General features: G+C 35.2%; 1 protein-coding gene and 1 long non-coding RNA gene across 5 annotated transcripts; one reads left to right on the top strand and one right to left on the bottom strand.

The window, feature by feature from the left end:
* Positions 1–1,740: 1,740 nt before the first annotated feature.
* On the bottom strand, positions 1,741–3,482 carry LOC108854224 (uncharacterized). Of its 2 annotated transcripts, none has more exons than XR_001949869.2 (4): positions 3,015–3,482; positions 2,772–2,936; positions 2,621–2,677; positions 1,741–2,476 (listed from the first exon to the last, which is right to left on the bottom strand). It is a non-coding gene; the product is annotated as an uncharacterized LOC108854224 (long non-coding RNA). The 2 variants fall into 2 exon arrangements; XR_001949868.2 differs by having other exon boundaries at positions 2,807–2,936.
* A 3,977-nt stretch (positions 3,483–7,459) lies between these two features.
* On the top strand, positions 7,460–13,322 carry LOC108855049 (katanin p80 WD40 repeat-containing subunit B1 homolog KTN80.4). 3 transcript variants are annotated; one of them, XM_018628748.2, is made up of 19 exons: positions 7,460–7,830; positions 7,998–8,122; positions 8,388–8,518; positions 8,657–8,774; positions 8,881–9,107; positions 9,319–9,421; positions 9,591–9,661; positions 9,752–9,826; positions 9,979–10,122; positions 10,212–10,557; positions 10,651–11,175; positions 11,269–11,328; positions 11,407–11,528; positions 11,734–11,868; positions 11,951–12,025; positions 12,113–12,225; positions 12,405–12,521; positions 12,621–12,689; positions 12,788–13,322. In XM_018628748.2, the coding sequence occupies exons 2-19, from the start codon at positions 8,092–8,094 to the stop codon at positions 12,852–12,854; spliced, it is 2,529 nt and encodes an 842-aa protein (XP_018484250.1). In that variant the 5' UTR covers positions 7,460–7,830; positions 7,998–8,091; the 3' UTR covers positions 12,855–13,322. The 3 variants fall into 3 exon arrangements, with proteins under 3 accessions (XP_018484250.1, XP_018484248.1, XP_018484249.1); XM_018628746.2 differs by having other exon boundaries at positions 7,460–7,900; XM_018628747.2 differs by having other exon boundaries at positions 7,460–7,900; positions 7,990–8,122.
* Positions 13,323–14,459: the final 1,137 nt, after the last annotated feature.

The raw sequence follows: 14,459 nt of genomic DNA, 5'->3' as shown, positions 1-14,459 counted from the left end.
TTTTCTAAACTAATAAAAATGCTACTATTGATTCTTCCATTGCCTTAATCTGGTTACTGAGTTCGTAAAGTTAGTTACATACTCACGTACATACATTTATAGAGTCTTTTAGATTGGAGGAAAACGAAAAGGTTTGGATCTTGACACAGATGCTTGGCTGGAGTTGGCTGTGTTTGTGTCAAAAATATTCCATGTCAAGATCAATTTTCCAGCTCTGAGAGTTTATTAGTTTTGGCGTTTGCAATTGAGACTAACTAGCGTCATTGAAATATTGAAAAAGGTTGGATCTTGATCACCTGATGGTAAGTGGGATTCATGATTTGGAGAGGATTACAATGATTGTTATATATTTGAGTTAGGACTTGAACTAACATTGTTGAGAAAAGTAGCATGTTCTGAAAAGGTCTCATCCAGTGGGTATAGTATGTAGTGGAAACATTTTATTAGGTACTAGGATCGGCCCGCCCTTCGGGCGGGATGCTACTTAAGAAATAATTAAAGTAATTAAAAATATTTAATATAATTTATTATTATTTAAATATATATATATGTATATATATTAGTTAAATTTTGTTCATGTTATTGTATTTGAATACTAAATAAAACATGTTATATGAAATATTATTATGATTTTTTTTTTTGAAAAAATATTATTATGATTTTTTAAAATAAAATACTTGTTAGTTTTAAACATAAATTTTTTTTTAAGAGTGTTCGGGTGAGAAGGGATTATATCTGATAAGATTTATTTTTATTTGATTACCATGTTTGTTTCTATATTAAAATGTTTGGCATGTAACATAGAAGATGTTGTTTGAGGTTTACATGGTATTTAGTTTGTTTGAATAAAAAAAGAAAATTTGAACCCATAATTCCTGACTTGTTTGTGTGTGTGTTATATTTTGGCCTCAGAAAGATGGGTTTGGTGAGTTTTACGGTCAACGTTTCTATGAATAGCATGGCCTATAGAGGTTTGCTGCAGTTTATGACTTGCTGAACATGATACTAAAGAGAGGAGAAGAATGATAGTTCTAACGTAAGTTAATTTTGTGGTATTGAAGTTAATGAAGAGTTTCCTATATGATATGAAACCTTACCAAGTTTTTTGTGTTAGAACTAAAGTGTAAGAATAATGTTAAGTATGAATTAAAATATTATTTGTTAAATTCAGAAAATTCTCTACCCATAATAAGTAGATTATTGTCCAAGTTGAAGAAAACGACCAACATTAACGTTTAGTCTGTCACTGTCCGAGTAGTGTATATAGGATTATTGCGTTAGTTTTTTGGTTATATTTTTTACTATACCGTTCAAGTTTATATGTTTATAGAATCATAGTTTTATAGTTAATTAATAAAAAGTAAGGAAATATCAAACAATATATAGATATGGGCAGTTTTTTACAAACAAATCTACTTATTTTAATAAATAATGCTAAAAAACTTTATATTTTAGGAAATCATCATCAATTTTACACTTTCTACTTTACAATTATTGGCAATCTATATTTCTAATTGTTAGGAAAAAAGATTGAAATATCGTGCAGAAACTAATGTATTTTCACTATATTATTATTTGTTAACAATAAACATTACTAAAATTGTTGTTTGGATTGAAGTTGGAATTGGAATGCTGTAGTAAGCAATCTCGGTTTATATTATACAGACAAAAAAAAATATTAGTTTGACTTATAATATTAAATTTTATTTTTTCATACCAAACTGAACCATTTTTACTGAATTAAATAGAAAGTAAATTTAATCAAAATTGACCAAAAGGACAAAGTGGTGTTGTCCACCAAACCAACTTATGGGAAATCATTTACACATGGAGAACAAACTAAATGACAAACTTTTTAAACAAACTACCACAGAAAGTTTTACAACTAAAACAAATAAAATCAGGCCATGGCTGCAAAATTTAAACACGGCCTCGTGACGAAGACTGAACTGTTTTCTTCATTTCTAAGCTTTTTTGTCGGAAAAGAATGTTCCTCATTGCTTTTTAGACTACTCTTCTGATGAAAACTGAAAACATAGCAGGTATTAAATTAAACACATTCGTGAATTTCTTATCTCTTCCTCTTATCACTCTTGGCTTCTCTTCATCTGCCATTTCCATCTATTTTCTCACATCTAACCTTTTTTATCAGTATTCAATCGACCTTGTTACGTTTTAAATATAAATATACACACATACATATACATATATATGTGGCATGAGTCCAATATGTATGTAGATATCATATTAGATAAATAGTTGAGTGTCAAGATACAAAAACAGCAAGTACGCGATAAGAGAAAAAGATCTTATCCAATTGACTGTGAAAAGGTTAGCATAAGTGAGAGATCAGAGAAATGATATAACTACAGTCTAGAAAGCTACAATAACTAATTGGTATGAAAGATTAACTACTAAAAGATAAACCTGTTGGTTAGAATGTGCTTCGAACTTGGTAGTTTTGATCTCGATTTCTCTGCTTGGTCATCAAGGTTGTATTGCGAAGCAAGAGATTCAGAAGTGTTCATGCATTCACAAAATGACACATTGAATATATAACCAGAAAAAAAAAGCTAAACAGAGAGTTTTGAGGTTTTATAACATTTTTCACAAAACGAACCTGACCAAACCGCATCATAACAAAGTGTTGCAGAATGGTGCAAGGATAGCTTGAATACTGCACGTAGAAGTAAAAGCGATCGGTTAATTACACGTTGAGTCAATATAATAGACTGAAAACAAATCGTCAGTGAGAATATAAGTAAGATCACCAGTCATCTCATATCTCAAAGAATAGTAAACATACAAACTTAAAGCGATCACATCACGGGATCTCTTGTTTAAGCTGTTGAGGCGAGTAATGCTGAAGTTCCTAGCTTTCCTATTCTGAGCAACCTCACCTCCACGTTGGAAGAAACAATGGCCGGATTTCTAATCTGAAAATAAAACAGAGGAGTTAGCCATGATATTGAGAAAATTGTGAGGATGTAGATTCTCAAGGGATGAGGCCTTACCTTTTATAGGTTGAGATCCCCCAATCGGAAGAGGGATATGAATCATTGAATGAATGATCGTGGTTGCGGATGGTGGGAAGAGTTAATATCTCGTTAATGACGTTGAATCAATGCAAGTTGTAACTCATGTGAGGAGAAGAATAGATAACGAAACGACGCGAAACGACATAGACGCAACGATTACTGACGAAGGCGATGAACCTCCATTAATGGCTCATGACCTCCATTGATGGAAAACTTAATTGGGTTTTGCAGTAGGCGATGAATCCTAGACATGAGTTTCAGCTTCACAACTACTAAGAGGAGACACTTTACGGGCCAATAACTCAACAGAAGCCCATCTTCTTTTTGTTTAATGAAACTATGAGTTTTAATATAGCGGACAGGTGTCGGCTTCTGGAGACTCGAGTTTGTGACATGGAATCTGATGTGGCATCACCAGGAGAGAGTAGGGGTCTTCTTTATATATAAAGATTCAGGTGTCTGTTTGATTTAGGTGTCTTTAGCATATGAATGTTTTGTTTGAAATTCTCATTCCTCGGTTCATTTTAACTTTTTTTCTTCTTCTAATGTTTTGTTTGTAAAGATATATTTGTAGTTTGTAACTGTGGGCTGTAATGATCTTTATCATGTGCTGTGTATTGTGGAGGTTGCATTTGTTCTTCAAGTGAAATCTGAGGTGAATGCAATCTTGATTCATGGTTCTCGAGTAAATCCCAATCATAACCAGTAACATGTGTATCGAAGTATAGGAGGAGAAACTATTTCACAAAACATATAGTGTCAGTATCATGTGTGATCGGAACGTAGGAGTAGAGTACTGCACCTACACTAACGCTAACATCCCGACTGTTTTTTGGTTCGTGAGTCCCACTCTTGGTTAGCTTTTCCTAGAAACTTGAAACACCTGTCCGAAAACAATATACTTAATTTAGGTAGAGAGGCATCGATCGCTCACATGTCGTTAGGTAGACAAAGTTCATCATCGAATTTTCTAATAATTATATCATGACTTTGTCGTTAATTATTATCCAATGGAGAAAAAAGAACTTTGTATCTAATGCATTACGTTGAATTTGCCAGAAATGCTATTGTTGCTATCGACTCTAACGTACTACCACATCCATGTAACACGTCTTCCAACCTCCTAACACATTCAACGTTTATTTAAAATTTCAGAGTGGATGGGAGATTCGAGCTTCAAAACATTATAACCATATTAAAATATGAAAAGAATTATTGGATTGCAAAACTCAGATTTAGTGACAGCACATCTAGGCCATGCCAGGGTATACCATGGTGGCAATGATTGATTTTACCTTTTTAATGATCAAGGGTGCACTTTGAAAAGCAGGCATAATTATATAAGCAGGGACATGTAATTTAAAGTCAAAACGCTTATATCCGTAATTGTAGGATTATGTTTCAAATTTTGGGTAATCATTCTATATTTTCAGTGGTTGTGTGATATTGAATCGATCGAAAGTGATTTGAACTGCTGGTGGTATAATTACGTGAAGTTGCTATAGAAACGACATATAATGAGAAGTTATATTATACTAAAAAGGGTTATATTATACTACAATGAATATATATAGCTTAATAGTTTGTGAAGCTAGTGCTCTGTGCTCAATATTCGTTTTCACCTGAGTTCATTACTTGCGTGACATATTGTGAGAACAGAGTTATATCACTTGGGAATAACACTTGTTAGATCTATCAATATTCATTTTTTTTATCAACATGGAAGTTCCAGTCTTTGTACTTATAGTCTTTCACAAATCATAAGTTAGCTTTTATATATATTGACTTTAAGAAAACTTTCGGATAATTTTCATTTTTATTTTCTGCATAAAAAGTTGAGACTATTTTTTTATTTGTGCATACCATTCTTGAGCAGGAACCATGCTAATCCAAATTTAAAACGGGGACACAAAAACCAATCTTCTTATATTACCACTAAGTTACCAATATTTAAATATATCAATTCATTTTTTTTTAAGGTTTTCAAAAATATATCAATTCATTTATCAGTCAATATTCCTTTTTTTGAATATAGTTTTAGCAAATATCTGAAGAATTGTTTGCAAAATTGCATTGTTTATCTTAACATGTTTTAAAAAGAAATTTAGCTTGGTTAATGTTATTTGGAAGGCTGAGCTTAGAAAACGTGTTACATTCATCTTTTTTTTCTTTCTTTTTTTGCTTGAAGTGAGTGCTACAATCATTTTCCACATCAAAAACAGTTCTTATACAAAATGTTAGTATTATCTCTAACATGTATGCAGAAATATATTTCCTTTATCTTAACATAGTTGGTTTTTATTTTACCAACTTGTGATTTTCTTCTTAAATTTTCTATTCAAAATTGATACAGTATGATTAACAATGTTATAAAAACAAATATATTATTTTGTGTACCCAAAAGAGATGTTATGAGATCTAGAGTCGGTGTACTTTGTGTGTCATGTGTGTGATGATGGGAATTGTCATGGGCCCCATGAAATTAGTTCGTCCGTTATTATCAAAAGCCAAAACCTTCTTACCATTATTATTGTCGATTCAATCCAACGTTGGTGTATATCTAATGTCACTGTTACTTCTATTTTCCTATTGGATCTCTTATTTATCCTCACACTTTATTATCAGTATCTCTTTTAGACACTTAGTAAACACAAAACCCCTGTTCTAAACTACGCTAGGCGCTAGTCGGGCGGCGAGTCCGGACCTAGCGAGTTACCGAAAAATCGGGGAGTACTCGGAGATTACGCGGGGCCTAGTTTTAAATACAATTTAATATATTTATAATATGTTTAGTTAATTTTAAATATGATGACACAAGTTCTTATACATAATTATAACTTTTTTAGATAATTTTTTGAAACGATCTCCTTTCAATTTATCGAACATTTAGATTTGGGCGTGTTTGATACGAGAAAATCCCTAATGTAGTATATATGTGTTTGTTTTGGGTTAGATAACTAATTGTAACTATTTAGTAATCAATAATTATACAAATCTGTTAATAATGAATAAAAATAATCAATCGTATTTCAGCTTTAAAAAAAAAAAAAAAAAAAAAAACTTAGGCGGTCAACGCGGGAATTAGGCGGTCAAACGCGGGTCAACGCTTGGATTCACCGATTTGGCCCAACTCGCCGCGGCCACCCACCGAATAGCGCCCAGGCGGCTGCCTAGGCGGCCGCGTTTTTGAACAGGGCACAAAACTAGCCCTGCGTTTTTAAACCGAACCAATCAAGCCGAACCAAAATTTTATTTTCGGTTTTTGATTCAAAACAGTTTTGAAAATTAATTCGATTTCTGGTTTGGTTTAGTTTATTTTTAAATATGAAAAACCCAAAATAACCGAAAATAACCAAAAAATCGAACCAAATTACCCGAAATAACTAAAATATCCGGATTTAACCAAAAAATCTGAATTTAACCAAAAAATATACCAAAATCAACCCAAAACAAGTTAATTCGAAAATTAAATTTAAAACCAAAATAACAAAACCAAACCGAAAATACTCAAATCGAACAATCCGAACTCGCAAGGCTGCACAAAACAGTAGATTTATGATCACGTAGACCGAATAGTGGTAATTTTATTTTTGATTTTGAAGAATTTCACTAATTGTTTATTCATGAGGTGAACAAAAAAAATACTACATATTAGTATATCACCGAAACATCATCTTAGCATTTGGACAAAATAAGTACAATCCGAACTCGCAAAACTGCACAAAACAGTAGATTTATGATCACGTAGACCGAATAGTGGTAATTTTATTTTTGATTTTGAAGAATTTCACTAATTGTTTATTCATGAGGTGAACAAAAGAAATACTACATATTAGTATATCACCGAAACATTATCTTAGCATTTGGACAAAATAAGAAAGAAACATTGTATTTTTCCATTATACGCATAAAAACTTATTGACAGGGGTCCATGATAAATAAGATGGATATTTATCATCTAAGCAATAATCACATATTAATGATTACATGTCCATTACCATTATAGCACCGACGGTAGTTTCATAATTCAAAAACAAAGACAATTCCTTAAGAATCTAATTCGCAAACCGGGAAATCAAAATGTGCAACGTAACCCCTTCCCTTTTTTAAAATTTGAAAAGCTATTATTTGATATGAAACAAGATAAAAATTTGTTTCACAGGATCTCAGAATCTAGAGTTGTCTTCAGTGAACATAACTCCACTGATGATAATAATATTTGAATACCAAATGAAATATTCATTGATAGTAAGTTAGTAACATAGAAGAAATAGAATATCCAAGAGAATTAATACATTTGTATTCTTTCTAGTAAGTGTAAATGGTGAATGCAAGTAAAATGAGTATATAGGCCCCAAAAGAAAAATTAAATGAGAACATGTTTAATTGGAATTTGAAATAGAGAGAGGGAGAAATGAAATAAAAAGAAGAGATTGACCAGAAAAATAAGAATAAGAAGAGACTCTCTCTTTCTCTTTGCTGCGCCTCCTTTTTGCTTCTTTCTCTCTTCTTCCTCGTCCTCCTCCCTTGGTGCTGTGCTCTCTGTCACTCTCTCTCTGTCTCTCTCTCCATTGTAGTCTAGAAAGAGAAACCACTTTAAAAGAAAAAAGAAGACTCTTTTCTCTGATTCAACAAGTAGAATACAAACTGACGTTTTTCGATTTACAATATTTTAAACTGTTCCTTTGTTTTTAAAAAGACATCTCCTTTCAGTTTCCAAACTCATTTTCACCACTCACCAACCAACCAACCAATTGGATTCACTCGAGGAGGAGCAGAGGAAGAAAGCAACGTGAGTTAGATTTGGCGTTTTCTCTGGGTTTCATTGGAAGAAGAACTAACAAAGTTTGGCCCTTTTGCTTGTACGGCGTCGTTTTCTCGTGTCTTCCCTCCCCTCACCAGATGATTTCTGGGTTCATTTTTTCTGATCTGTTTTTTTGATTGTTTTGAGATTTTCAGAAAGGAGGTAGAGAGAGAGATCTTGGAGAAAGTTTTGTGCTTTCTTTGGGATTTGAATGTCCTACTACCACATTGCTAGGGTTTCCTTTCCGCCATGACTTCTACCAAGCGAGCCTACAAGCTACGTATCCTTTTCTTTTTCTTCTTATGCCTTCTAGGGTTTCGTTCTGAGAGAGTCCTCCTTGATTAGCTTTAATCTGCTGCTTTCACTCTAAGCTGCACCTCACGAGATCTGTTTTCATATTTTGTCCGTGAAGTCATTTAAGACCCTCCTCTCGAGACTTATGTGTTTGAATTTAAGTCTCTGTCAACTCAAGTTGAGCTTTTGACTATAGTCTCACCTGTGGTAGCATTTGCTTAGCCTTGACTTTTGTGTGTGTGGTTCAAAAGAGGAATTTGTGGCACATTCTGCTGCTGTCAACTGTCTCAAGATCGGAAGGAAGTCATCTAGGGTTCTCGTTACAGGCGGCGAAGATCACAAGGTCAATCTCTGGGCTATTGGCAAACCCAACGCCATTCTGGTTAAGTTCTCCCCCTCCTCTCTGCTTCTATCCTTGTTTGCATTATGTGTTTGGTTTTAAGGAGAAGAGTTTTATAGATGTAGTGGAGTGGTCTCTTCTCTTTCTTAATGTTTATCATATCTATTTTCGGTGCTTCAGAGCTTGTATGGGCACTCGAGTGGAATTGATTCAGTGACGTTTGATGCTTCCGAGGTCTTAGTTGCAGCAGGAGCTGCTAGTGGTACCATCAAACTTTGGGATTTGGAGGAGGCCAAGCGTAAGTTTTCAGCACTTTTATTATACAAACACCTTCTTGTTTTGCTCAGTTTTAACTTCCTATGATTGATTACTTCTGCGTTCTTTCACTTGCTTTGGTTGTCTAGTTGTCAGGACACTCACTGGTCACAGGTCGAATTGCATATCTGTGGATTTTCACCCTTTTGGCGAGTTCTTTGCGTCTGGCTCACTAGACACGAACCTTAAGATATGGGATCTGCGTAAAAAAGGTCCCATCCATACTTACAAGGGTCACACTCGAGGAGTCAATGTACTTAGATTCACCCCAGATGGTCGATGGGTTGTATCTGGAGGAGAGGACAACATTGTGAAGGTTTGTAGCCGCTTTTAAATGTTGGTGGTTGTTTTTCATTTCTAGATATGAGATGTTTTATCTTGTCTACTGCTGAGGGAAACACACAGCTGCTTAGTCAACATCATCTGGAGCAATGAATCTGCATTTTTGGACCACATGATCAATTATTTCGCATGCTTGATCATTTCTTGGTTTCACCTAGAACCTCTGTCTTTTTTATCTTTACCAGGTGTGGGATTTAACAGCTGGAAAACTGTTGACCGAGTTTAAGTGTCATGAAGGACAGATTCAGAGCCTAGATTTTCATCCTCATGAATTTCTGCTGGCAACAGGTTTGTATTTGTCTTGAGATTCTCTAACACCGACGCTCTCTGCTTTTAGGATGATACCAATACATATAGAACTTATAGACTAAAAGTGAATGATCACAAATTGTAACATTGTGGTAACCAGCCCAGCCAAAGCTGCTTATTCATATACCTGATTTGTCTGTGGTAACAGGTTCAGCTGATAGGACTGTAAAATTCTGGGATCTTGAAACATTCGAGCTAATTGGTTCTGGTGGACCTGAGGTACACCTCTTCTTTTATGTTAGACTCAAAATTGGTGGCATTTTATTTATCAGTGTATCTAACCTTTTAATATTCTCATTTTTTCGCCAGACTTCTGGGGTCCGTTGCCTGAGCTTTAATCCAGATGGAAAGACGGTGCTTTGTGGATTGCAAGAAAGCCTCAAGGTAATAAACTCTTTCATACTTTTATACACAGAGCATGTAGCTTACTAATTTTGCGTAAATATTAAATTCAAAATCATCTCTTGAGGAATTCATTCATTAGTCTTTCTCTCCTTACGTTACTTTTAGTGGTCTAATCAACTGCAAAATTGTAGATTTTCTCGTGGGAGCCAATAAGATGTCATGATGGAGTGGATGTTGGATGGTCAAGATTGTCAGATATGAATGTTCACGAAGGAAAGCTGCTTGGTTGCTCATACAATCAAAATTGTGTAGGCGTGTGGGTCGTAGACCTCTCGGTATTTGCTCTCTCCCTACACTATTTTAAAATTCTTTTGTTTAAATTCAGCTTGTTGGTTCCCCACTCATTTTCGGATAACATCGCCAGCGCACTGAGCCAGGCAATACTGGAGATACTGCTCAGTCAAATGGACAAGCAGAGAAAAGGTCTGGATCAGGAAGAGATTCAGTAGTTCTCAATGATAATAACTCAAAGACTATTCCTGGCAAGCTGTCTGTTTCCCTGAACGTAGATCCTCTACTGAAGGAAACAAAGTCTCTCGGACGATTATCTGTCACTCAGAACTCTGATCCTTCGACAAAAGAAACAAAGACCGTTGGAAGGTCATCAACATCCCAAAGTTCGGAGTCTTTGATGAAGGAATCATCAAAGCCTCTTGGAAGGTTGTCAGTTTCTCAAAATTCAGACGTTGCTAAAGAGTCAAGGACATCATGTATGCATGCTTGCTTCTGTTAATATTTTTGGTTACTTTTATATCAGCGCTGGTTAAATGTTATGCCATTTCTTCTTTTTGTCTGTTTTGAAGCCACGGGAAGTGTACCTAGCACTCCTCATAGGGTCAGTTTAACCAGTGTTTCAAAGGCCACTACTGGTGTCTCTAATGCTGCAACGTCAAGGAGGAATTTTACAAAAGCTAACCCAAAGGCGAATCCTGTCAATAAGGCTGCAGATTTTATTCAGGTGTTTGTCCCCAGAGAAGACCCTAGAATAGTCCCCAGAGAAGACCCTAGAATAGAGCAGGCGACTGAATCCAGAGCAGAGCTTGACATTATTGCAAGAACCATGCCTTATTCGTTGCAAGCGGCTGATTCCCGAAGGTCGCCTAACAGCAAAAGTAGCCAAGATCTGCCAAACGCTCCGGTTCTTGAAATGTCAGAGTCTCAGCCAGTTGAACCAAGTAATATACCGGATAAAAATACATTTCACGGTGGCAAGGGTGGCATGCGGGGTGCAGCTGAGCGAAGCATCAACGATTTTAGATACAAGAGATATGGCAGGAGTAATTCAAGGTCACGGGTGGGATCACCTCCAAGAAACCACGATGAAAACTGTAAGTTGATGTGCCTTCGTATCTTTTGCTGTATTGAGTTTGATAGATGATGTTCTCAGTTCTCTGTTCTAAGCTTTTTAGTCTTTGTTTCAGATGACTTGGTAAGCCACAGATCAAGTAGAGAACCAAGTCCCACTGAAAGTCGAAAAGGAGGTAATATTTTCAGATCCAGTTTTCACTTTCTTATTGAAAATGAGTTGGTACTTATGTCAAGTGTCTTTACCATATCAGGAAGATTCCAGTCACTCGTTATAAATAGGGAGAGAAGAGGAAGATTTTCCAACTTCGAGGGTCCTGTTTCTAATTTTCCGGCTGGAAGTGTGGCGGCTCCTAACATCCACCCTTCAAATATGGTAATAAGCCTCAAAACTCTTTCTGGTTTCAGGTTGAGATCTTGATGCTTAATAACACATTGACTGTAAAGTGTAACAAAATAGGGAGACATGAATAAGACTAATGAACAAAGTCGTAACTACTTCTACTACTGATTTATCCAGTCTCATATGTTACTGCCTTCAGAGCAGTAATAATACATATTTGTATTCCCTTCCATTGTAGTTCAAGCAGAGAGGAAACCATATGCCAGTTGAACAAGGGATCGAGTCTCCTTCTGAAGATAATATTGTTGAAGACATAATTGGGAAACACGATCAATTTGTCAGCTCTATGCAGTCTCGTTTGGCTAAGTTACAGGTAACATGAAAGCAGTTAAGTTGTGATATTGGGAAAGACCTATAGTTTGTTTTTTTGCTAAATCCTTTTGACCAATTTGCAGGTAGTTCGTAGATATTGGGAAAGAAATGATGTAAAGAACACGATAGGTTCGATGGAGAAGATGGCTGATAATGCTGTAAGTATCCTCTGTTTTCTACTAATCGAATTATATCTGAGAAAAAGATTAGCAGCCCAAGCAAGTTTTTCTATTCATTTGTTACAGGTTACGGCGGATGTACTGGGTATAATAACGGAGAGAAATGAGATTATGACATTGGATACTTGTACCTCCCTTCTTCCCATTCTAACAGCTCTTCTAGGAAGTGACATGGATCAGTAAGCATTCACTAATTTTCTTAAGAATACAATGGGCAGACTCTTTCGTGCTAAGTTAATCACAAAGGAATATAATACGCTGAACAGACTTGAATCTTTACACAACCATAGATAGATACAATACATTTGCGGTTTGCGTTCCTAATTTTTCTAACACTAAATCTTTTTTTTCTATTTAGGCATTTGAGCGTTTCCCTGGATATGCTGCTTAAGCTGGTTAGAATGTACGGATCACCAATTTACTCATCGCTGTCAGCTCCAGCATCTGTTGGTGTAGATATCGAAGCCGAGCAAAGGTTGGCTTTGGTTTTCAACCTTATCTCTCACGTATCTTAATATTTCGATAGCATACTCTCATTGAACTGAACAACCACATGTTTAACTGCTGTGTGTAGAATCGAGCGCTACAGTCGTTGCTTTGTGGAGCTAGAGAAAGTTAAAGCCTGCCTTCCCTCGCTGTCAAGGTAAAAAAGTGAACAAGATGTTAATAGTTTTCTCATTAATGATTTGTACGAATCTATATATATGGGCTCACATTTATATGTGTTGGGGCTCTGTGTAGAAGAGGAGGTTTGGTGGCCAAGTCTGTGATTGAACTCAACTTAGCATTTCAGGAAGTTTCATCATAATCAATTCCGAATCCTAGAAAAGCACAGAGCAAAGCCCGTCTTCTTAGTGGCATCTTCCCAATCCTGTGCTTGTTTTTTTTTTTTTTTTAAAGTGGATTTGGTTCCAAAGGGAGTCTAACAAAAAGAAGAAAAAAAACTAAAGCTGATGATGATACGCTTACTAAGTTAACCAAAAGAGTTTGGAAGGCTATAATCACTCCCGAGTTAGCTGCATCTGTGACCACTCCATGACTTTTTTATCATCCAGCTACTAATCTTTGTCTTTGCTTTGGGGGGAAGTGTATTGCTCTAACTGCGTTGTGTGTAGAAACAGAGTGAGAGAGAGAGAAAGCCATATGGGCTGTGTATTGCTCTCCTAGCTAATATTACATGAATACTAAGAATTTCAGTGTTCTTTTCTCAACTCTGCTAGAGAGTATTTTCATGTTTTCTTGGATTTGATCTCAATATCATCAATCTTATGTTCTACTCTTTTTTTGTCAAAGCATCAAATCTTATGTTCTATTTTCTTAACTTATGAGCCTACAAGCAGTCTGTGACCAATCAAAGGGATTCAATTCAAATCCTAAATGAATTGACTAAAAACTTTTTTCAATCTTGAAGAGAGTTTTCTTAAACCATAACTACACTATTAACGCAATCTGTTACATTTGATGGTGACACAGTACATTGTAGAAACATAATTTACTGCAATAATTTAAAACTATAAGGTAGGTGATAGAGGCCAAAGGAAATGTACAACATCTATTAGATAAGATGAAGAAGAAAATAATAACTTATGGAAACTTAAAGACATAATAAAACAAAACATGATGAAAAAAGGACAAATCTCTAGAAACTGCAATAAACCAAACAGACTAGAGATAACTTGAGGAAACTAAATTGCCAAAACGATGCAACGGAAATGTCACCAACTACCTAATAAAAACAAAAAAACCTATTCATTTCAACATTTTTTCTGATATAAAGTGGAGAACACGAAAATGACTGTGAAGAGTAGTAGCAAATCCAATGCCTCTGCTCTGTGCTACGTTGGGAGACAACGACCATACAGTCTTTCTTTTTGCTGTACAACTTACTCTTCTTCGCCTTCTAAAGATCTTCCCCTTATTTTCTGAGACCAAAACTGGTCACTTTCTTTTGTCTCTTTTGTAGATTTAGATTCTCTTCTTGGATCTTTATGCTTATACATCGACCAGAATCTAGGCTTGGTTAATTATCTCGTATGTACTTCTTTTGATTGATACATACGATCGATGTGACCAAACTACATCCACTTAGTTAGTCTTTCTTTGGTAATGGATATGGATGTAGTAGATGTGTAATAATAACTCAAGTTTTACATTATGCTGAACAGTATTATATGTCAATAATAAACTCCCCCACCTTTGCTACAGTGTCTGATGAAGGTGTATAGTCTAAGCAATAAAGCATGCATGTGAACAGATTAATCACATGATATGTCGCCGTGAAGTGAATATTGAAGAAAAAAAATTACAACAAAATATCACAAACTAATAACAAACACCATAGAAAGTAATATAACAAAAAATCAAAATTTAAATGCAAAGCAGCATTTTGTATTTTCAGGTTAATGTGAGAGAG

The sequence above is a fragment of the Raphanus sativus genome, chromosome 4, assembly GCF_000801105.2.
Source record: "Raphanus sativus cultivar WK10039 chromosome 4, ASM80110v3, whole genome shotgun sequence".
Lineage (NCBI taxonomy): Eukaryota > Viridiplantae > Streptophyta > Magnoliopsida > Brassicales > Brassicaceae > Raphanus > Raphanus sativus.
This window is presented reverse-complemented; position numbering and strand designations above follow the sequence as displayed.